At 42.4% G+C, this 23,521-nt stretch overlaps 1 protein-coding gene across 2 annotated transcripts in view; it reads right to left on the minus strand.

The window, feature by feature from the left end:
• Positions 1 to 469: 469 nt before the first annotated feature.
• slc8a3 (solute carrier family 8 member 3) overlaps positions 470 to 23,521 on the minus strand; it is a 99,519-nt gene continuing 76,467 nt past the window's right edge. Inside the window, exons 4-8 of one of the 2 annotated variants that reach the window (XM_031847325.1) lie at positions 13,897 to 14,010; positions 5,388 to 5,512; positions 4,913 to 5,012; positions 2,130 to 2,399; positions 470 to 1,313 (exon numbers count right to left, since the gene is read on the minus strand). In XM_031847325.1, the coding sequence (XP_031703185.1) occupies positions 937 to 1,313; positions 2,130 to 2,399; positions 4,913 to 5,012; positions 5,388 to 5,512; positions 13,897 to 14,010 (986 nt within the window). In that variant the 3' untranslated portion in view covers positions 470 to 936. The remainder of the gene's footprint in view (positions 1,314 to 2,129; positions 2,400 to 4,912; positions 5,013 to 5,387; positions 5,513 to 13,896; positions 14,011 to 23,521) is intronic. The other variant, XM_031847326.1, reaches the window with a different exon arrangement.

Genomic DNA, 23,521 nt, shown 5'->3' on the forward strand with positions numbered 1-23,521 from the left:
CCCCCCCCCCCCCCCCCTCCCTCTCCCCTCCCACTTAGCCACAGCAATCCTCTGTCAGAGCAGAAGGTGACCACATTTAAACAAATATTCAAAATATACAGAAAACATGGAAATATATTATATATAGGTACGTATAGAGTACGGAAGTAATGTTCAGGGCAGTTTGACCGTGTCCACCTCGCCTGTTTGAAGTGTGATGCGTCTGCCAGTATACTGTCGCTCCTCCTCCTCTTCTTCTTCCTCTTTGTGTGATTTCTGATAACTCTACAGTGCTCCTTAGGAAACTATGCAAATAAAAATAAATACTATGACTCCATCCCACTGTCACTCAACAACATATTCCCATTTACGACATAATATTTTGCTATTCCTTAACGTAGATCAGAAAATAGTTATTTTATTCCCTCTTTGTGTGTGTGTGTGTGTGTGTGTGTGTGTGTGTGTGTATGTGTTTATTTTTTTTTCTTCATTTTTATCCCCAAAATACTTTTTTAAAAAAGTCGTTTCTCGTCAGATGTTGAGAAAAATATAGACCTCTGATTAACTCAGCTCTCTCCGGGTATTAGACTGCAGTCTCTTCCAGTGGAATGCAGGACCACTCCGACACCGGCATCTTCTGGACTCGGTGGAAACCCAATCCCAACTGTAAGCACACTCGCACAGGCTCAGGACGGCTCTTCTTTAGCTGTCGGCACTAGCGGGCAGGACACTCACCTCCAAGCATCCTTACAGAAGGGGTTGAGGGAGAGAGAGAGAGAGAGAGAGAGAGAGAGAGAGAGAGAGAGAGAGGAAGGAAGGGAGGCGTCTGGGAAAACCCTGGGTCTACCTCTCCTGTCCTTTCATACCATACAAGACTGACCCAAATTCCACAGTGAGAATTCACTCTTTTACCTCTGAAGTTGTACTTTGAACCCCTGTATGTTTGTCTTTTTCTGTTTAGAATCCCTCTATATGACAGTAGGCCTCCAGACTGGAGAAGAGGATGTAAAGGAACCAGAGGCCGAAAAGGAAGGCGGACGTGGCCAGTCTGTGTCCCCGGGGCCCGCCCAGCTCTCCTCCGATGTGGGCCCGGCGCCGGTAAAGCAGCACCGAGATGGCCAGGAAGGCGAAGATGGTGAAGAGAGTGACAGAGAAGGCCAGAGAGCCGGCTTCCACCACGAACGGCTTCCCCTTCATATGCCAGTAGATGGCCGCCACCGACCACGCCAAGCCGATTCCCAGGAAGACGTTGACGGCGTTGCTGCCGGTCACATTCCCGATGGAGGCGTCTGCGTAGGTGTCCTGGACTGCTGATACCTTACTGGCAAAGGTGTCTGCAGAGGGAGAGCGAGATGTCATCATATTTTGAATCAAATGTTGTCCTGCCTACTTTGAACCACAGATGGAAGTATAAACAAAACAAAAAAAAGCCCAGAAATGTCTCATCTAAAATAACCATATGATAATATAATACTGATGAAACTTTATATATCTGAATATACATCGTTCACAGCTGATTCAAAAAAAGGGTTTCAAGGCCGTTCAACACCACAATTCTCTTGTCTAATTCAATGTTATCGTTAGTGCTGTCTAGTTCTGTCTGTCAGTGTTTAAAGAAATGAAGACTACATCTCCCACAATTCCTTGTTACCTTTCACCTCATTCCCCCGAGACCTTTCAGTTTCCTGAAGAAGATAAACATGCTGGAAGCAAATGTTCAATTTCTTGCCAAATCCGCCTGTCACTCAAAATATAAATTGAGGCCAGTGGAGGCTGGCAATCTTCTCTGTATTGGTTTTCTTTGTTTATAATGTTCATATTCATATATATATATTTTTTATTTTTAAAATGAATGCAGTGATGATTTATTAATGACCTTCAATAACAAATATGCTGACAGAGTCAAAGTTTTTGGAGACATATTGTTTCTGTCGGGTGAAAATGTCAGTTTAAAGGAAATAAGAATATCAGCCATCTTGATGACAAAGCATGTTTGGAAAGAGTCTCAAAAGCTCACGAAGCCACAGATTTTCCTCAAACTATGAAAGAATCTTATAATCCATCAACTGACATAAATATACAAAACTTCAGAGGACAGATTTTCACATTACAAACTGTATATTGACAAAGAGAAGTCATCATTTTTTCACCTGGGACAGATGTACCAAGTGCCACAAACACCACAGCAGTGACTGAGTCCTTGAGGCCAATGGTGCAGCCGAAGTGAGACGCCAGGTCGCCGATGACGGCCGTGAGCAGGCCGGTGATGGCGATGGAGACGAAGAAACAGGCCCAGCCGTTCAGGTAGTCTGTGGGAGGAACGCAGGCGAACAACACCTTCCAGAAGACGGTGAGGAAGTGCATGACGTAGTCGAAACAGGACGGCAGCCTTTCTTCCCCTGTGTCCTCTTCATCCTCATCTGCTTGGGAGAAGTGGGGGGGGATAGATTGAAGTGTAATGGGAGGACAGGAGAGAGTGAAGCAGCAGAAAGGATGAAGACATAGCAGAATATTTGGGAGAGGGGTGAAGGAGGAGAAGTCAATATTAAGAGAAGAGGGAGAGAGCAAAAAAAAGAAGAAACGAGATAGAAGATGAAAATAGGACAGGGAAAGAAAAAAGAAAAACAGATGATGAAGCACAAAGAGGAGGAGGAGGATAAAGAGCCAGAGTTGGAAAACGTTGGTGAGATTAAGGGTCGATAAAGGAGATAAGGGGTGACAGAGAGGGGGAGGGGAGAGAACAACATTCTCTTAAAATGGCATATTGACTTATTTTTCAGTGTGAGACGTCACGTCATTTCAGCCTGAGGTTACTGTTGTGTATATAATAAGAAAACAAAGGACAAAAACAATGTACACAGTCTGTACATATGCTTTACTTTTGCTTTAGTTAGTAGGTTGCAGACTGCAGTTTACCCCATACATAATATTTCTACCTCATTTAATAATGCAGAGTCCATAAGCTGATTTCCCAAACTTCTCTCTGTTAACCGACTTTATGGGTAAAAAAAAAAATAAAATCACGCAAAATCCAAGATACATTGTTCAGTTTGTAGTGTGTTCACACTGGAGAAGGGACAAAATGAAGTATACTCAAGGCCGACAGCATTCTATAATAAATAAGGTTGATTTAAGAGAGCGCTGTCGATGGACACAATAGTCCCGCAATGCACTGCGCAAAGGAAATGGAAGAGCTGCTTACAGATGGAAAAAAAGTGGGAAGTGATGACTAAGCACCGTGAAAGAAGTATTAAATCTTAGGAAAACATAATTGGCAGTGACAGTTGCAGTGTGATGAATGTGTGACGCTGCACGTATGTATTTGTTTAAAATAGTATATCTAATAGTTTTTTACACTTGCTGCTAAAACAGTATCTATGATAATAGTTTACTGTGTAGAATTAGCATTTAGCATAGATTTGGGACCTATTTCATTCTGGCTTTCTGGCTGAGTTTGAAGGGAGACTTTCCCGTAACCTAAAGGTCGCAGGTCACCAGCCATTTGTTCTGTCAAAGTGAACCGCGCTCCCTGTGCGCCCCGCTTCATAAAAGTGTCATCTTGCAACAGCTAAATATCTAATATGTAAGTGGTCACCCTCCTCAGGGGGAGGAGCAGGGCGTCCTCTGTGTCCCAGCAGCTCACAGGACACTCAGTCGGACAGGAGAGACACTGTGCTGATTCAAAGTGTCAGGCCATGTGAGCCGCATGCATTTTTCAGCCACGGGTGGATCATGAAAAGATAAAGAGCACCGCTGGATTTAATATTTCAGCTCCAAATTGACGAAGCGAGGCCATCGCGGCGCCCACTACGCGGTGGCTGTGACTGCACTGCAGGCTGATCTGATGCTGCTGTCACCTGACATGATGGATGAGTTTTCTCTTAACGCACATGAGATTATTCCAGAGCTTCAAGAGCTTTGCTTACCGGAAGGCTCACACTGACACCGACTATTTTGGACTGCATGTCGGTGGCAGCCAATGATTTGAGACGACGATTTTCAATATGCTGAGAGTTAGATGAGAAGATACTAGATACCACTCATCTATCCGTCTGTTAAAGATGAAGCTACCGACAGTAGAAAGTTAGCTTAGCTTAGCAAAAAGAAAGGATTCCTTTAAAGGGGACATATTATGCTAATTTTCAGGACATACTTGTATTTTGGGTTTCTACTAGAACATGTTTACATACTTTAATGTAAAAAAACCCCAGTATTTTTCCATACTGTGTATCTGAATACACCTGTATTCTTCCTCTGTCTGAAAAGCTCAATTTTAGCGCCTGTCTCTTTAAGACCCACACCTGAAAAAGCCCAGTGTGCTCTGACTGGTTTGTCAGAAAAATAAATTTTATGTAATAAGTTCTCAAGCCGTGAGTGGTATATTCTAATGAGCCTACTTGTGACGTAAGAAGGGGAGAGGACTCTAAATGGCTTGCTGAATGATTGTTAGTCGGTACTTTAGATACCCAAATATATGTGCACAAGTTTTGCATAACATGTCCCCTTTAAAGAGTCTCCAAATTAGACTGTGGGATATTAAAACCTTCCACTGAATTCAATGATGAATAAATGCAGTTTACAAAAATGGATAATAAATCTAATAAATAAATGAAATGAAATAGAATCCTTTTCACATTTTGCACACGGTAACAGTGGCCAATCCTCATGTTGGCAATATTCACAAAAATATAAAATGTGTAAATAATTTGACAGGACACTCTGACCATGTGCTGTAAAACTATCCAACCAGGGATCCCTTTTAGATGATCATCTGACTGGTATTCAAATGTTAAACATAAAAACAATATTCAAATGTTAAAAAATGACAGATGACTAAAACCAACAAGCTGTTTATGTGAGGAAACAGTGAGGGACCATGATGTCCAGTGTATTTGTGTGCAGCCCTCCAGGAAACACGGCGTGTCTACAGTACCTGCACTGACTGTAATGGCCTCCATGAACTGGTCTCTCCAGGAGTTGGTTCCCACCACCAGTGCCAGGTTGGTCTTCTTGATCAGCTTGTCCACTGTGCTCTGTGTGAAACAATACAAGAATGAAATCCACCTGTAATTTATGTTCAGAAGCTGCTTCAACAAAAGGAATACGTGAGCTTCGCCACATGATGGCAGTGGCATCAAGTCCCAGGCAGCAGAAACCTCCGTTTGATGCATGATTAAACCACACGCCAGAAACAAATATGGTGGGTATATCGTTTGGTTGGGGAGGTTAGAGGATGCATATGAACCACATCTCCAGAAATGCATCACTGTGGGTTGGTAGGCCTCTAAAGAGCAACTGCTAAAATTCGAAATATGTATCCGTTATCTGTTTTGACTGCATAGAAAACACTCGTGCAAGCAGCAATAATCAGGCATATCGAGCTGCGTTTGACGAGCAACCTTTCCCACCTTAAACTCGTATGATTCCTCAATAATGACTTCCAGCTTGGAGTGTTCCCCCAGCACCGGTTTTCCCATCTCTGCGATCCGCCTGGCTTCCTCCTCGTCTGATGTCATCTTCCTGTCTGTTACATCTGAGCGCAGAGGGCGAGAGGGAGCAAAAATGAAAAAAGGAATCACAGTGGGAAAGATGGCAATGGAAATAAGATTAGCATGTTGCTACTTCGCAGCATACAAACAAAACATCAGAGGGTTGCCTCACTGGTATCAATTTCAATGTATTCATCCTTTATAAACTTCAGGCTTTAACGGAGAGACAAGATTTGTTTTATATGGAGTATTATCTGCAGTCATGTCTGCGTCATGGTCTTCCAACTTTGTTATTTAAAGGTTAGATAAACTTGCATGCCTGATCAAAAAACAACAACAAAACACTGCAAAGGCAAATATAACTTTATTTATTCTTAACCATTTCCCATTGTTCTACTTTTATCTGACTTTCAAGGTCCTAAAACGTCATAAACAGCGCTTGTATTAAATATGACTTTGTAAAGAAATACTTAATTCTAAAAGTTTTTTTAGGAAAAAAAAGTAATTTTCCCATTTTTTTTAGATACCCGTCTCTAACCTCATGACTTTGTGTTCATGTTAGCCGACTTCTTTTAGGGCGGTCGGGTTGTCTTGTTCTGTTATGCCCCAACCAATCAGCAGTGAGTGACTGAAGCGTCCTGCTGACGTAATTTTCAATGGAAACAGAAGCTATAAAATGTTTCTCACATTAAACTATTTGCTAATACTTTTACATTAATAAAAGAAGTATGTTGATTTAAGAGTTTTTATTTCTGTGAGATGACTTACAACAACTTAAATCTCATCCACGGCATTTTTCTGTCAGTACTTTTCATGACTGTAGCTAGGTAAGAAGACTCATCCCTAATCCCGCCAACTAAACTCTGATTGGTCGGGGGGGGGGGATATGTCTCAATGTCAATGTCCACTTACTAGTTTTTTCCCCGGGAGCCTTCTACTCTATCACACTGTCTTCATCAGCGAACGGACTTTGCTCCGTTGTCATGAGCATGGATCTGCTGACGGGAATCATCCATAAAATCTGAGCAGCTGTTGAGCTTTCATGTCAACAGATCCATCTCCAGGACAACTGAGCAAACTGTGGTTAAAAGCTCCAGGAAAAGAAACAGTAAGTGGACTATTTCAAAGGTCACGAATGAACTTTTGTGCCACTACTTCTTGTGATTTGGGTGAAATGACCCTTTAAATGCTATATCAACACAAAATCTTCATCATAAGGTTTCACAACAAGGATGTAAAGTGCTGACTGTATGACGGAGCTGAAGCAACAGTTACAAATCAAGTACTTTCAAGGCCTTCCATTCAACGTCAGTACTCTTTAAGACCTGATCAGTTCCTCTTTCTGCCTATCAGACGTGTCCTGGGTGGCTCTGCTGTAGAAGGAAGCCACAATGCTTCACAGAGCTACTGAGTGCACCGCACACTACAAAGAGCGCCACAACATCAATTCTGTGCTGTCAAACTCTATCAAGAAGGAGCGTCTGTGCATCCAAAGGGCCTCTCATCCCGCTCCGTGTGTGTGACACCCCCACTGAGCCACCTGGTGCAGAGACCTTGTCATCTCTTATACGAGCCCCGAGTCCCAGCCTGCTGCTCTTTGCTGACAACACGCTTACCATTAAATATTAACGTTGCCATTAAAGATCATAGCCCAGTCCCCTTGATAGGAGCGAGTGTCCGCAAGCACGCACACACACACACATGCAGAGACATGCATAATATACCAGTGCATGAGTTCCGGCACACACACACTTTTAAGCTAAATCAATTACACACCCAAGACAGTGTGCACCCTCAAGTCCTGACAGGACTTCTTTTGCTCATGTTTAAAAATGTATTATCCAGCCATTCCCCTGCTCCGTGCTGTACCATCTACATGACACAAATTCCTTGACAAGGAAGGAGAAAAAAAATAATAACACAATCTCACAAAGGTAATTACATTTCTAATTTTGGACCTGCAGATTTTTTATCTTGACGGTTATCAGGTGTACCTTCCTCTTGACTGGAGAACATGATTTATGGATTTATGATTAATTAAATCCGCTGATTAGCGTGAAAATCCATCATTAAGTGCGGGAGAGAGCAGCAAAAGAGCGTGTTGTTTGTTACGGTGACAGTAGAGGAGGATAACAGCGCCGGCATGCAGTTTATTTATATCAAACCTCTCTAAGTAATGACTCAAAATCTTCATCGGCAGCAAAATAAACCATCTAAACTGTCGTCCTCTGAGATTTCACGTCATGCAACCGAGATCCTAAAATTCAGGGCTGATGTTTAAACCACAGCACACACACACACACACACACACACACACACAGAGAAGATGGTTAGTTGAGATGCTTATGGGCAGCTTACCGTCTGCTAACAACAGGGCTGTGGAGGAGAGAAGAGAGGGAGGAGGAGGAGGAGGAGGAGGGAGAAAGGCATGGAGAAAACAGAAAGAGGATGAGCAGCGGAAATGGAAGAAACTTGCATCAGGACGAAAGGAGGAGAGAAATGTAATGACCTCAGAGAATGGCTGGGTATTGACCCTGAGGTGTAATATATACAGCACTGATTATTCACTTGGCTGAGGGAGCGGAAGGAATGTGGTATTTTCTATCTTTTTATGACCACAAAGGCACAATCGAGGTTTATTAAGGGAAACAATGTGCATGAGAAATACTAATTTAAAAAAATGGCAGGATATTTTGCGTCATGATCTCCAGCTATGAGCACATTAACTCACAACTTTATTACTCCCAGCTGCTGTCAGATGACACCCTTATTATCTCTAATTTAACTAGCATGAAATAGTGTTGAACTTGCTCTTTTATCAATAATAATATAAAACTTATAATTCCCATGCATTGCATCCTTATCATAATACAAAATGAAAAAAAGACATAATGCTCGTATTTGAATAAATTTAACCTTAAAAGTCAGCAATAAATAAATAATTTAAACAAAGTGGATCACCTTACTCAGATGTATTTTAAATAACTCAAGTAGATTAAATACACATTTATTATTAATAATAAGCTTAATAGATTCCAGGTAATTTCCAAACTCAACAATGAATAATTGAAAAGATTTGAGAGATTTAGAAGATGAAATTATCTGACTAGAATTAGTGACATCTACAGTTGTTGTTTTCTGGTTCCTGCTTTTATAAAATGAAATATTTTTAACACCTATTTAAATAGTAAGATTTGTCTGCATGTCCTCCAGATTGCTGCTGTGCATGAAACTTATTCTTCTTTACAAACATTGAAATATAAAAGTTGGTGGGATATAAATGATGACAGTGTCAATATGGCGGGGTTGAGGATGATGAAGATTTTATTTTATTTTATGTATTTAGTATCTGGGGAGATTTCATGTTGTTGTATATTCAACCATTCCCCAATTATTTTCTGTTTTTATCCTATTTCTTATATTAGACTTGCTACATAATTATTGGACTTTTTAAAATTCCATTCTTTCTTATAGTCCCCCTGTTGAGTTTAGGGTTTCTTTATTTTCATTTAGAATTTCCCCTGTGAGGTTTCTTACAGTTTTTCTCATGTCCTCAGGGGTTTTAAGAAGATCTTCTTGTCATGTTAGAGATTAGAAGACATTAAGACATTGCATGTGGTATTGAGCTACACAGTCTGAGGTTGTGAATAAAAGATGCACTTCAGCGAGGAAACACATTTCTATTCCCTCACTCAGTCAGATCTGGTATTCTGGTAGAATCCTTCAGGGACGAGGCAGCTAATCATCCAGTTACAACCAACCACAAACACCCAGACAATGTATAACAAACCACGCTGATGATGAAGGCGCCTCATGCAGATGCTCAGGACCACCACGCCCCCTTTCTCAGCACTTTGATTACGGCTCTGCCTGATTGTTTATCTGCATGCTGTAGCTGCAGAGCAGATCACTGACACAGCACATCGCGCTCAGACGCCTTCGGCAAAGTGTAAACCGTAACTAAATTACATGATTAAGAATAAAAGGAGGCTCAACAAGTCATCCAGCGAGGCAGATAATTACATGACAGGATACGTCATAAGTGGATGAAGAGAGAGGAGAAAGCCTTCCTGTGCGTTTCAGCCTCCAGAGATTCACATTGACAACTCTTCATTTTGAGGTCTTCATCATAATTTCTCCTTACATGCATAGGGGACCAGGACAAATGTTCACACTCTTGAAGGGATCAGAGGCTTTGAAGGACAAAATGAAGCTGTTCACTTCTTCCATGAACTCCTTCTGAAACCTCTTTCAACCCGAGAGAAGATACCAATTAACCTGTTTGTGTTCGGAGGCAGCTTATCAACTTCCTCAATCCAATGCGGTCCACAGTTAATCATCATAAGTAGCTAAGTGCATTAATTGCTGTGGGCGACTTGCTTCATTATCATTAGTACTAGCCGAGCCGTGGTGATCTGGAGCCAAGTGTGGCGTAAAACCCAGCTGTGGTGAGTCTGAGTGGCCGTACCCCAGTCAGTGATAACAGTGTGTCATTTAGTAAAGGCCGGTGAGGGAGCGGCAAACACACACACACATTCAGATAAATACATATAAAACGCACAAACAGCAGCAGACAAAGTCAAACCACACAAGCACATACAACATATACTGGTATATACTCACAAATACTGTGTGCAGTGCTGTTGTCTGTCTGTATGCAGCATTATACGTTAAGAATTGTAGCAGTGTGCCTCCAAAAGTCAGTCTTTGCTAAATTATCAGGAAGGAAACGCATTTGACATGTTTGTTGAGCCTCAAGGGGACCGAATGTAGAACGTAAACATATCCAAGTTCAAGTAAACTCCACAGGGTACCGTTAATCTTGAATTTGAATCAAATCACTAAACGATTAATGAACTAATAATCTCAGCGCAACAGAAAAACAACAGAGTTGCATACAGCACAAACACACACACACAGATACAAAAGTGCAAATACGTACAGACTTGCACATGCACACAAACAACACATAAGATGCTGATAAAGAAACACACAAACAGAGGTGTTTTCAAAAGCAGACTCATAATACCGATCACGCTCACAGCCCAGAAGGTTGTCATTTTGCCAGCAGTACAATTGCGATAGGGAAGATTAACCAAAGGGATGTAATTGGAAGGGTGGAAGACCGCATGTGTGTGTGAGAGTGTGGGGGGGGGGGGGGGGGGGGGGTGGGGTGTGTGTGTTTAACCGTTGTCATCATCAGCGTGTTCTCCTGCGCACTCGGCCAAATCAGATCTGTCTCGTTACAAAAGAGTGAGTCCTTTTCTGGCTCTCTCACACACACACAGCCGGGCTCTGAGTCACAGCGTCAATACAGCCGCTAATGTACGCCTTCTCTCTCCACAGCTCATTAAGACAGAATCATCATTTGACTTATCAGGGCTATTCTGGTTTTTGGAGAGGCCCGGAGGTGGATCTGGGCCTACGCCTGGAGCTGCATGTATTCGTGACGCGAGGAGAGAGGTACAGAAGAAGGGAGAATCTGGTGGATGCAGGAAGGAAGGAATGAGGAGATGGCTTAATGGATTTATGGAGCGATAGAGGGATAGAAATATATGGGGATGGAGGGATTGGTGGAGGAAGGAGAGGAGGAATATGGATGGGATATGAAAGGATGAGATTGTGGAGATTGGAACAAGGGAAAGAGGGAGGAAATGAATGGTAGATGTGAGGAGTTAAGGAAGGACAGAGATGCAGGTATTGATGAGTGACATTTTGAAAGGAGGAATTGATGGAAAGATGGGTGTAAGAGGTGCAGAAGAATGGAGAATCTGGTGGATGCAGGAAAGGTGAAGGCATAAATTGAAGAATGGATTTCTGGAGAGATGGAGTAACGGGCTAATGGATGGACTGGTGGACAAAGGAGAGAAGGAATGGATGGAAAGGATGGCAAAAAGTAATGGAGGGATGCAGGAAAGATGAATGATGAATTTGTGAATGGATTTATGGATTGATAGAGGAATGGACTGACAGGGGGGATTGTCAGAAACATGAGAGCAGAAGAAGTATAGAGGAAGCAAGAATACAGGAGGAATATTAAAGACGGGATGGGATGTGGAGGGATGGAGAGTGGAGCGATGATAAATAGATTTATGGAGGGAAAGAAGAATAGCAACATGGATGGATGATTGATTGAGAGAGGGGAGGATGCAGATATTGGTGGAGGAAGGAGAGGATGAATCGAAGGGGATGGAGTAATAACGTCATGAGGTAAAGAAGGAATCTGAGTTATGGAGGAATGGCGTCTGTTATAGAGCTCTGGACAAGAGCTTCACACATTCACACGTTTGGCAGCAGAGCTACAGTGGACGGTACACTCTTAGGAATAAGGGTTCCAAAAGGGTTCCTCCTGAAGGGCTGGGGTTCTATCCAGAACCATTTGCTTCTGAAGAAAGGGTTCTTTGTAAGACTACGGGTTCCATTAAGAACCCTTCAGATCCAAAGAACCCTTTTTGGAAGAAAGAGTTCTTTAATGATCGATAAAAGCATAGGTGTTAAAAGAACCCTGCATGGTTCTAGTTAGCACCTTTATTTCTAAGAGTTTTGGTTCAGTTTTTTGCTCAAGGACCTCCAGGTCTGAAAAGTGAAGCCAAGTTGGAAGTGCCTTAAACCTGCATTCTTTCTATTGACCAGCAGGGGGTGACTTCCATAGTTGCAAAACGAAGTCTGATTGTATGGAAGTATATGAGAAAACCCTACTTCTCTCTTGATTTATTACCATAATAAACATCGTAGACATGAGTTTATGGTCTCAATCGCTAGTTTCAAGTCTTCTCTAATACAAAATGATGTTCATTTAGTAAATCATGGTCTCATTCAGAGTCATATAGACCATAAAGCAGGGTATGCAAAAAGCCAACATGGCGATGCCCAAAATGCCGAACTCAAGGCTTCAAAACGGCTGTCCACAAACCAATAGGTGATGTCACGGTGACTACGTCCACTTCTTATATACAGTCTATGGCCACAACCAAAGCAAGGAATATGACAGAAAAGGTGTAGAGGAGTAGAGGAATTAATGAATTAATGGGTAGGAGGATAGAGGGATGAAAGGATGGACAGATGGATTGTTAGGGGGATGAAAGGAATTGTAGATATAGTAAATGAGGAAACGGAAGAACTGACTTATGCATGTAGTACTGAATGGATGGGAGAGGTACAGACATGTAGACGTGGAGGGACGACTGATGTTTCCTTCAACTGTCCAATCATGGAGCTTCATTACAAAGACATAATCTACTGTACCAATGATAAGTCATCACTGTCCACAATGTGCACACACACATAAATGCATGAGGATATTTATACACAGGCTGTACATCCACCTACAGACATATTGGCACCCAGACTGTGTCCAATCAGAGTGTTTCCTGCAGCTCAGAGTGATGTGTTAAACAATAACAGTTCAGGCGTCGCTGGTCTGCACCGCTACTCAACTCGCACCAAACACACACACACACACACACACACACACACACACACACACACACACAATGTCGGAGAGAAACGAGATGACAAAGACGAATGCTTCAGCTGCCTTTATTATCTTTCAATATGCAGGCTGTGTAACACGTCCATCATCTTGTTATGCTCTATCCATGTTTCTGACGGCAATGGAATCGGAAGGAGTCAAAATGCTAAGTACACGCCATACTTCATCTTCCGAGGCAGCACTGCCAGACTGAATGAACTGATGATTTAACTGAATGCTGGATGATTTCACTCGAGCATCCTGATGGACGTCTTTCACGGATGAAAAGTCATGTTTTTAATCTTGCTGAGCTAATTAAAGTCGCTACGTGTAGCATTTTGACATCAATAAATCTCTGACACATTCATCTTGAGATATTAGGGTGATTACTGTAAACAAATACAATCATTGCCAAGAAAATTGGCAGCTTCTACCAGTCACAACACTTTATTTTTATATAATGTGACTGAGTGCTACGTTTACAGCACAAAGCAGGATAAGATCTGTTTCTTTCAGAACAAACGGAGCTGAAGCTTGATCCCGTCTAGCCTTTTTTATTCTCAGTAAAGTACCTTTAAAAATTACTTTGTGATGTTTCACAACACGACAGACAGATCTTTTAAATACTTGTTTTCTTGTTCTCTTTCAGGACATTTCTGCTGCTGTTCTCTCTGTTTTTGGCCTCTATGTTAAAGGAATAATTTGTTATTTTGGGAAAACTTTCTGCTTTGCTAAGAGTCCAATGAAAAGATTGATACCCCTTACATGTCTCTCCGTTATATATGAAGCTACAGTCAGTTCGCTTACCTTAGCACAAACACTGAAAACATGGAAACAGCTAGCAAGAATGACCCTGCGCTGGCCAATTTCTCCACATAACCCCTTGTGAAAGCACCACTTTTTATTCCGGATTAAACAAACAAGATGTAACATAGTGAAAAGTATACGTTTTGTTACCTTTGGAAGAAGCCAAGCTGGCCGTTTCCCCCAATTTCGGTCTTTGGACGCTGCCTGTCGTTCCATATTTACAGTGCAGACGTGAGCTTGTTATTGTTCTTCTCATCAAAGTCTCTGTAAGAAAGTAATGACGCATATTTCCCAAAATAAACTGTTACTTTAAGAAGGACCAAAACAAATCATTTCACCATTAGGTTCCATATTTGGTTTAATCTGTATCTCTGATGACGGCTGGTTTAGGAAAGCACAGAAACCCCAGACAGCCTGCCTCTGGACTCACAAGAGACGCTCCTAATCGGCCCATATGCTTCATTTCACATGGGACAGTTCTCATATTAACCAGAGTCTCGTTCCTCTCGCTATGTCTCCCTGAATCTCTGGTGGTTCTCCCTCCACGGCCTTTTGTTTCACTCTGAATCTCTCCCTTTATCCTTTCCCAGCCTCTGTCTCATTTATTTTATCTCTCCCCGTCTCTGTTTGCCACTATCTCTCACATATCTTTCTACTTCTCCACTCATTCCTCTATTTTGTGTTGTTTCCTGTTTCATTCCCTAATGTGTGTCTCTCTCTCCCTGTCATCTATCTGCTGTCAAATTATTAATAACAGTTATAAAATGCACCAAAATATCAGCATTAAACAATACCTGAAACTTTCCTGTACTGTTCATTTCTGTTTTATAGCAATGTATTGTCCTCAAATTGTCCCAAAAGAATCACCTCCAAGATATGTCAGATGAATGTTCTGCTTGTCAGCTAATACTGCAATTAACAATTGTTTTAATTACTCTGCAGATTTATTTCTGGATTAATCGATTAGTTGTTTGGTCTATCAAATTTCAGAAGCAGAAGAAGAACTAGTTATTCCCAAATCAATTACTGACATGTGTGAACATTTCAGCAAGTTCATCGTCTTTGGTTGACTGGGTGGTCGACTCATTTATCCGCTCATTCATGCTACACTGGAACAACAACAACAACAACAAAATGTGTCACTCGCTCCCCGATCCGCACATTCTGCTCGATAGGTAGTGGGCAACTCATCTCTCAACAAGAGACGAGAGTTGCACATTTCTCATCTCTGGTGCTAGCAGAGAGTGAAACATTAGCCAGAGTTAGCAAAATGTCATAATTTTGGCAATATTTTACACTGGAAAATCTGTCAGACTGGCTAATGGCATTCCTTCTCTGTACTGTATGTATTTGTTCATATTTTACACAAAAACAAATTGCATTGGACCATCTATACTTTGTAGCGTGTATTTGTGTGCATCTTCTGGAAAGAGACTTCCTTCACAGCACACGCAGATACACAATGAACTAATAGAAAGGCATTCAATGTGTTTGTTGTTTTAGCTGCGGTCTCACTCTGTCGGTTGGTCCGTCCACAAAAATGTCCCCACCCTTTGGCGGCCACAGTTTTTCGCCCTAGGAGGCTGAAATTTGGCACGGACGTCAAGTGTTTGTGAGGTTGTGTCTGTGGGAATGCATGAACGTGTGGATGCATGCGTGTAGGTGGCTGCAGTTATTGCGAATTCGCTCCTGTTTCAATGCAATTGGTTTAATTTGTGTGATTTGACAAAGGCTTGTAGAAAGCAGAGTGATTAAAAAAATACATTTACAGCAGCAGTTGGTGGAATGATTATATTTTGACATGGAGTAAAAAAGCAAATGAGGGAAACTTCACACAATAAATTTCTAGATCTCTCCACCGGCCCTAGTTTCCTTTTCCCACATCTCTCTCCGTCTTTCACAAGCGTTACTCCCCTCTTCTCTCTGCCTCCACATTGCTGTTTTTTATGCATCTCTCTCCTCCTCTCTCTCTGATTCGTCCAGTCCAGATGTCACGCTGTGCCGTGCGGATCAAGTGGAGACAAGCTCCCTCTACTTGTTAACAGTCTGTTTATTCTGCAGCCATATCAGCCTCGCTGCCGTGTCAGCAGCAGGCAATTACAGAGCAGATTACCAACCCTGATAATGTCATCAGACCAAGCCTCACACACAAACACACACTCAGTGAACACACACAAACAAAATAAAGACACGTATTTACACAGTTCACAAGTTCACTGCTTACTCAACAACATGTTGAGAGTTTTCTCACACAAACACTTTTAGCGGTGGGGGAAAGAAATTAGGAACTAATCTTCAGTACTGCTGCAGTTAGTTTGCATATTGAGATTTTTCATTCAAAACACATGAGCAGTTAATAAAAGATGAGGCAATATTCGAGATTAACATCTTAATTTTCTTGATTTCACCTAAAATTGACTACATACTGACTTTCATTACATAATTACCACAGTTTGACAGAGTCACATCCAACTTTTATTTAATATGCATACAGGGACGAGAGTGAAACATTATTTTAAACTTGTACAGAAATGCAGCCCCGGCATGTATTTTTGAAGTGGTTCTTTTACTTCAAGGCAAAATTCGCCACCTTTTATGTGGATGTCCAAACCTGAATCCAGCGCCGTCATTTGACGTGACAGTGACGTAGTTGGATGCAGGGAAGAACTACAGGTGCTTTTTCAGCTTGCATTTCTGGTCTCTGCCTCTGGGGGTGCATGCTCTAGATGCCGCTAAAAAAACAGAACTTCTGTGTTCTTTTTGCTTGTGTTGCAAACTATCACAGCTGCGAAAATGGCATCCCAACATATGAGGGCAGAGGATGTTATGGACGAGGATACATTTTACAGTGTGTCGGGAGAGAGGGCGAGGCTGGATGAGCAGGAGGATGCGGCTGGCGGGGGAGTCTGGGAGTCAGAGGCTTGTGTGCAGCAATGCATTCTGGTAAATGAAGGTACTGTCGGCCCAGCTCCCAAGCAGGAGAACTCAGCTTTCTCTGTCAATATAGTACGCACTGCGGAATGTATTGCTTTAATTGACTACATTTACCATCAACACTGATTAGACATCAACATAAAAAGTGTCAAATGTTCCATTTAAGGATCTGAATGCTACATCCTCCACTGATTATTAGCATCACTATACTTGTGAGGACTTCCACTAACTTTAATCCAATGTCTAACTGTTTAACAGAAAGAAATTTAACTGCCCCCCCCAAAATTCTTCAAAGCTTCACTAGTAAGAATGTCCTTATTGTAGCAGCTTTTTCTTACATTTGTCTTACAGTTTTATTTTTGATATTTTCTGATATATCTTCTTATATTTGTAAATACAGACACGCACAGACACGCAAGTAAACATGCAGGTTTGCTCTCTGGAGACGCTGTGCTGAGTTCACAAAGGAGGGAAGCGTCTCTCGGTCGTTGCCCACCGTGCTGACATCACTGATGTAACCCTGAGCCCTGATTAACTGCCCTGCTCAGCTGAGGGCGCACCGACGGAGCCACGGCCGACTCCGAGCCGTCTCACTGGCTTCTCACAGAGGCGAAGCCCCAAGGATCCTTCTGAAGCCCTCAATATCCACTTATCATACGCAACATTAATAACTTCAACAATATTATCCATTTTCCACAGAGAGCAGCAGTGGAAGTAACTTTTTTTTGTTAATACTTTCATGTCTGGCCCTCTGGGTATGAGACAGCCTGCGTATGAATATTTTATCATGTGTATTTAAAGAATCTTGTTCCTAAATGGGACATCCTCCAGAATTAACACAAAATTAAAACAAATGATTAAGTAATGCAAGTCTTTTGTTGACACAATAATAACCCCATTCAAAACTTAACCATCTGCGGTTTATTCTGGAAATATTGAACAATGACCTTCATGTGACTGTTCTCTAAAAAAAAAAAGAATATAAAGGGCAATAAACTCATTCATTCATCCTTTTACCCACTTAGTGCTGTCACATCGACGGATTATGAGACAACAAGCTCCTGGCACAGACGAATGCCCTTCGCCCCTCCTACAAAGGAGCAACACACCCAAACGGAGCTAAATGCTAACATCAGTATGCATGCAAACACGCTCACCCTGACAATGCTAACGTGTTGATGGAAGCGAGATAATGTTTAACATGTTTACCATTGTAATTTAGCATGTTAGCACTAAACACAAAGTACAGCTAAGGCTGATGGGAATGTTAGTTCTGCAGTATTTGGGCATATGGATAAAGAAAATGGCGACCCACTTATAGAAAAACAGCTCCACAGCTGTCTGGAACCTTCAAGGTTTTCTAGACATCAAATCACATATTTTTAGGATTTAGGTTTAATCTATTTAAATTCAGTAATTACCTCTCTATACATTAGTTTCATTGTTAGTGGCGAAGTCCGCCACTCCTATCCAGGATTAAAATTGTCTTCACGAACAAAGGATTTGTGGGATATGAGGCTTGCATGGAATCCTGTTTTGTTTGACAAATGTGATGAGGACATCACTAATTTTAACTGAGCTCTGTGAATGCTAACAGTCACGTCAAACTGAGGCTCTGGCCTCCCATTCAGTTATCCATCCATGGCTGTTCACAGCAACATGGACAAACACTCCCATTCACACATCTGAGGCGACTACTGAGCCACCCAGCAACAATCTATTCTGGTCCAAATAAATCAGATCATCACAGGGAGCTGTTCGGCATCAAAGAGATGGACTTTCATCGCTGTGAGAAAAATGCAAAGCACCTGACTTGCACCTCCTTAGAGCATGAGGTGTGTCATTGTGGAACAAAGTTATACTCGGGGGGGGAATTTGAGAAGGTCATTACCGACATCGACATTAATGAGAGCCCACATAGAAGGCTGGCCCTCACCCGTGCGTTAAGACGTTCCTGACACTGTGGTGTGCCACCGGCACGGCAGGTAGCAGCGCGGCTCATCCATATCTCCGTGCTGAGAGCAGCCCCCACACACCTCTCAGGAACAATTACCGCTCTTCCAGCTCCTCGTCACAGATGGCGAGGGCTTTAAGAGCGACTCCCTCCCCCTCCCCCATCTCCCTCCTCTTCTCTATCTGTGTCTCTTTGGTTGACTGTGTCTGTCTCTCTCTCCACCGCTCCGTCTTTTTTTTTTAGTTTTTTTTTTTTAATGCTCAGACTATTTCTGTCGCTCTCTCCTCCCTCAGCAGTCCACCTCCCCCACTTTCCCTCTCGGCCTCTCACGGCTCCAAATTCAACAGTTCAATTTAAATCCATTACACTTAAGCCCCTGACAAGAGCGTGGCATCCATGGTAACCGTTACCAGACAACAATCTGTGACTCCGCAGCCACGACGAGGCCGCCGGTGGCGGGGAGATGCGCTGAAGGCGTAAACGCTTGTGTCACTTGCTGAGCAACGGGTTCCGTCCCTCAACTGTGACCCCAATCTGGGACAGAAAGAGGCGGAAGGAATGAAACGTATTTGTTTAAAAGCAGCATCACGGCGATTAGAAGCAGAGGGATGACTCTAATTTGACAACAACACGGCAACCTTTCTAATGCCATTCCCTGTGCACAGCTGCCCCTGTAACCCCTCCTATCAACCGACGACACCAGCAGGATGTGGATAAGAATGCAGCAGCAGAGGCGGCTGAAGTAGCCCTGCCATAAGGCTCTGTCCTTGAAGAAAGACTACAGACACAGTAAATCACCAACACGTCGTCGCACATCCCACACCAACTACTGTACAACGCCACAGCAATCACAGCAGAGAAAGTCAGCTCTGACCTCCACACTTAGGAGGCGGTGCTGTACGTACACACCGCAGGCTTGATTCATGGACAGTTGGGCAAACAATGCACATAAAGATAAAGACGCACGTCGACGTTATAATCACAATCAGGGATAATGAAAGGGGCCGCTCATGCACTGCTTCCCACAATAACACTGCATCACTGAATTACCATTTAATTGCATGTTGATACAATCAATGCTGCTCTGACAGGAAGCTCAGCGCTAGCAAAGGGGGAAAAGCATCCTCTATATCTTCTCTGTATGGAATGATACTGCAAAACTAGTGTTGCCCAACACGCATAATATAGTTGAGGTCATAAGTTATTTAAAAAAACTTTTTTGAAGGTTAAACACAAAATTCATAATATATTTATGAAATCAAAACCAGTTTTTGAAACTATTTTTAAGGATATTCTTTCTGCAATAGCCATTTAATGTAAATGCATTATTTATTGCCATTCTTGTGTTGGATTCAAATAGCCTTCACAGGAAAGTAAGCATGCATGTAATCCAGCAAAACTTTATCTTATTGACGTCAGACATCGGTCTTAATGTGCACTTTTCTTTACACCACAGCAGAGCTGTAATAATTTCTTGCAAATGCTAACAACGGAACATCTTACTGCTGCTGTGGCAAAACACAACAAAAGTGACTTTTATTGTGAAGAAGCTACAGGAAACGCAATGTATTCGTGACCGCGTTAGTGCTAACTGCAATCGTTCATCATGAATGTATCCACAAAAAAAGGTCATTTTCAGCATATCTCGTAAAGTGAATCCATTTTGAATATTGGAGGGAGTAATGAAACAAGAGTTGAGCTGTGAGCTTCACACCTCCAAATCCTCAGCAAGCTAACCAACTCTCTCCTGCTATCGCGTAGAAAACCACCTGATAGCAGGCCACAGCTGATGGAAAAAGGGACAATTATTGACGGACATCTTTATTAAAGTGGATGGAGTTTGTTTGCCTGCACTGTAAAGACATGCCAGTGTCTTCTTCTACTATTACAACTTATTAACTCAACTTCCCAACTTTTAAATGACTATTTTTTTCAATCAAAGGAAGTCCAGTAATGTAGAAAGTGCATTAACACTTCATAACCTTCATTATCATGTCCCACCCTGCCTCTGACATTCCTCCTCGTGACCTCAGAAAGAAGTGGAGCTTTAATGAAGTCGGGGTCTGCGAATGCATGAATAGCGCCGGGCTCCCATTTGAATTAAATCTATTCATCCGTGCCAGTGTGATTTCTCCGTGGTACTGAGGCAACCGAAGGCCCTCTGAGTCGTGACATTTGTGCCATGGCTGGCGGAGCAGGCGGGAAGGTGAACACTCATCTGCCGATATCCCTTACCACCAATTCCAAACACAGTGCAATACGTAGGCTTTGACTGGACTGAGAAAGATAAGAGTTCAAAGAAAAGCATACAGTGAAAGTCAGATGTGTTTGTCTGCAGACATTTACACATGTCCCCTATTAGATTTTGCAATTCTCAAACACAGACTCACATACGCAAACAAACCTGTAACCACATCTCAGGCTCACTGACTGAATCCCGCAGGTCACCTGTGACTCAGAGTCCTCGGGGCACATTTTACGGTTACATAATAATCTTTACTTAAATCCATTTCTTGCATAGGGAATAGCATCAGTGTCACACCACTCTAATTTCAGAAGTCTCTTGACATATTAAGGTAATCCCTCTCAGATTTCAGTATTAATTATGTCATCTGTATTCAAAGAGGGCCCTGTGCACTTTTTAAAATAAGCAGAGAACGAACCTGTCCACTTTGCTGACAACAGAAAAGGGATTGAACAGATTTTTGACTGGGAGCAAACTGCCAACCCCCCACACCAGGACTGATGCAAGTTCATGAGGCAGGTGTGCAACACAGATCCCCGGCAATTTGGACGAGAGAAAATATAGTGCATCAAAGATATTCACAGCTTGATCTCAAATGTCAAGGTAGTCTTTTCGAGAAATTCTCGCTATTCAAAGCACTGAATTGTATTGCCATCAATGCTAATTGACTCAATTTGAAGCACTATTTACGCGCCGCACCCAAGTGAGTTGTGTTTTCTATCGATGCTGTGTGTGCAGATATTTCACATTCAAAACAAGCAACCAACTCCAGGCATCATTCACGCCACAGATGTGTTTATATGTAACTCCAAATTGTGGTTCACAATCATTAAATGAACGCACTGTTCATGTTCATTCATATCTGAAGTCAAATCTGACACCAATTTGAACCACGCTAACGATCAAAAGACAAACACACAGACAAAGCAACAATGATGAGAGGCATTTTTCTCCGCCTGCAGCTTGTTTTAAACTTAATTTCATGGTATGTTCTTCTGTTTTGACTAAATTTAGATGTCCCCCTAAAATTCTGTGTTATCTTGCTTTTGCTATATGGTATATTGTTTTATCCGTTGTTCTCCCTGCTAACGAATGTGGCAATAAATGGCTTAAAGCAACCAGTTAACTTAGCTTAGCATAGCATAAAGACTGGAAAACAAGCAACCAGCAGACTCCAAGACGTGACAGAAATGTGCTGCAAGCCATTGTACTCTGAAACTATGATAAACAACATCCTCCAACACGAAAAGCGCATTGGAGTCACCGCCATAAACAAAGCTGACGTCACAGCAACACGGCGGCACACACAGTAAACTGTAAGCACAATTGGCTTTTCATCAATTTGTATGCGATAGGCTACGAGCCTGCTCCTCCCGTCTCTTCTAACAGGCTTACTGCAGATGCTGAAATAAAAATTTCAGAATTTGAAATGTCATTAAATGTCTTCAAAAGTCGTATTTTGGCTAATGGCGCTGTGGTAGCTCCGATGTAGATGCTTGTGAAGCTCAAGAGACTTGCTTTTTTTGTTTGTCCCAAAATGTCAAAGTATTGCGCATTCAAAAACAAGCTGGCTCTAGCTCACCTCCAGGATCGGTTTCATATCTACTTGGTCCACATTAAACTGAAAACATGACGGCATGTAGAAAAACATTATATCCGTGTCATGTGAGGGGGAAAATGAATATGGACACTTTCGGCTGCAGCGTAAAATGTTGCTTAACTTTCTAGATATCTTCTGAAGTTTTCAAAGTCAACCCACTGTCACCATCCATCCACCATCCTCTTCTTCTGCTGCTCTTCCTAAACTGAGCTATGCTTACAAAACGAGAGCGAGGTCTTCAGGGTCACGTCCCTGAATCGTCTGCCAACAGGTGGCGGGGTTGCGGCCCCTGCAGGCAGCAACAGCTGTTCCCCATCGCTCACTCACCGAGCTTTCACCGCTTCTGCCGCTTCAGTTGCCCAAACGAGGGCAAAGCTTGGCGAGCCTCTGGAAACCCGATGGTACAAGCACCAGGAGATAGTTAAAACGGCAGGTATTAGCAGACTACTGGCTCCTGTGTGTCATTAGTTTAGGTAATAATGAACTGCTTTGTGGGAGGCTCCACTGTGCCAACGATGCATATGAAGGTATAAACCCTCATTAAACAAGCCCTACTGAATTAAATTTAATTCAGACCCACGTAGAATGTGTCATTCGATCTGCAAATGACATTTAATCCACAGGTTTTCAGATTATCGCTTCCTATCTGTCCTTGAGAAGATTGCAGCAGCTCCTTCTCAGCCTGTCTGTTCAAATGGTAAAAATACTCACTCTGCATACTTTTCCCACGGGACTCAGGGTAACAGATGTGTCCTTACATGCCGGTATTGCTGTGGGAGGTTCCACTGTACAATCAAGCAAACGGCAGTGTAATCCACCCCACCCACCCTTATACAGCACAACGGCTGCTACAGTCGAGGTTTCGGTCTGTAATCAGGGTCAGAACATAAAAACACAAAAAAGGAGGGATAGAGTTTCTGCAAAAGCTAAAGTAGACATTGTCCTCCAGACCGCCCGTCCTGTCCTCCAGACAAACTGACTGAGGTCAAAATGATGCTGAACAATCTAATTCACTGTCTGTTGTGTTGTCCTTTGCTGCCTC

This window comes from Anarrhichthys ocellatus, unplaced genomic scaffold (genome assembly GCF_004355925.1).
Source record: "Anarrhichthys ocellatus isolate YVR2014 unplaced genomic scaffold, GSC_Weel_1.0 scaffold7, whole genome shotgun sequence".
Taxonomy (NCBI): domain Eukaryota; kingdom Metazoa; phylum Chordata; class Actinopteri; order Perciformes; family Anarhichadidae; genus Anarrhichthys; species Anarrhichthys ocellatus.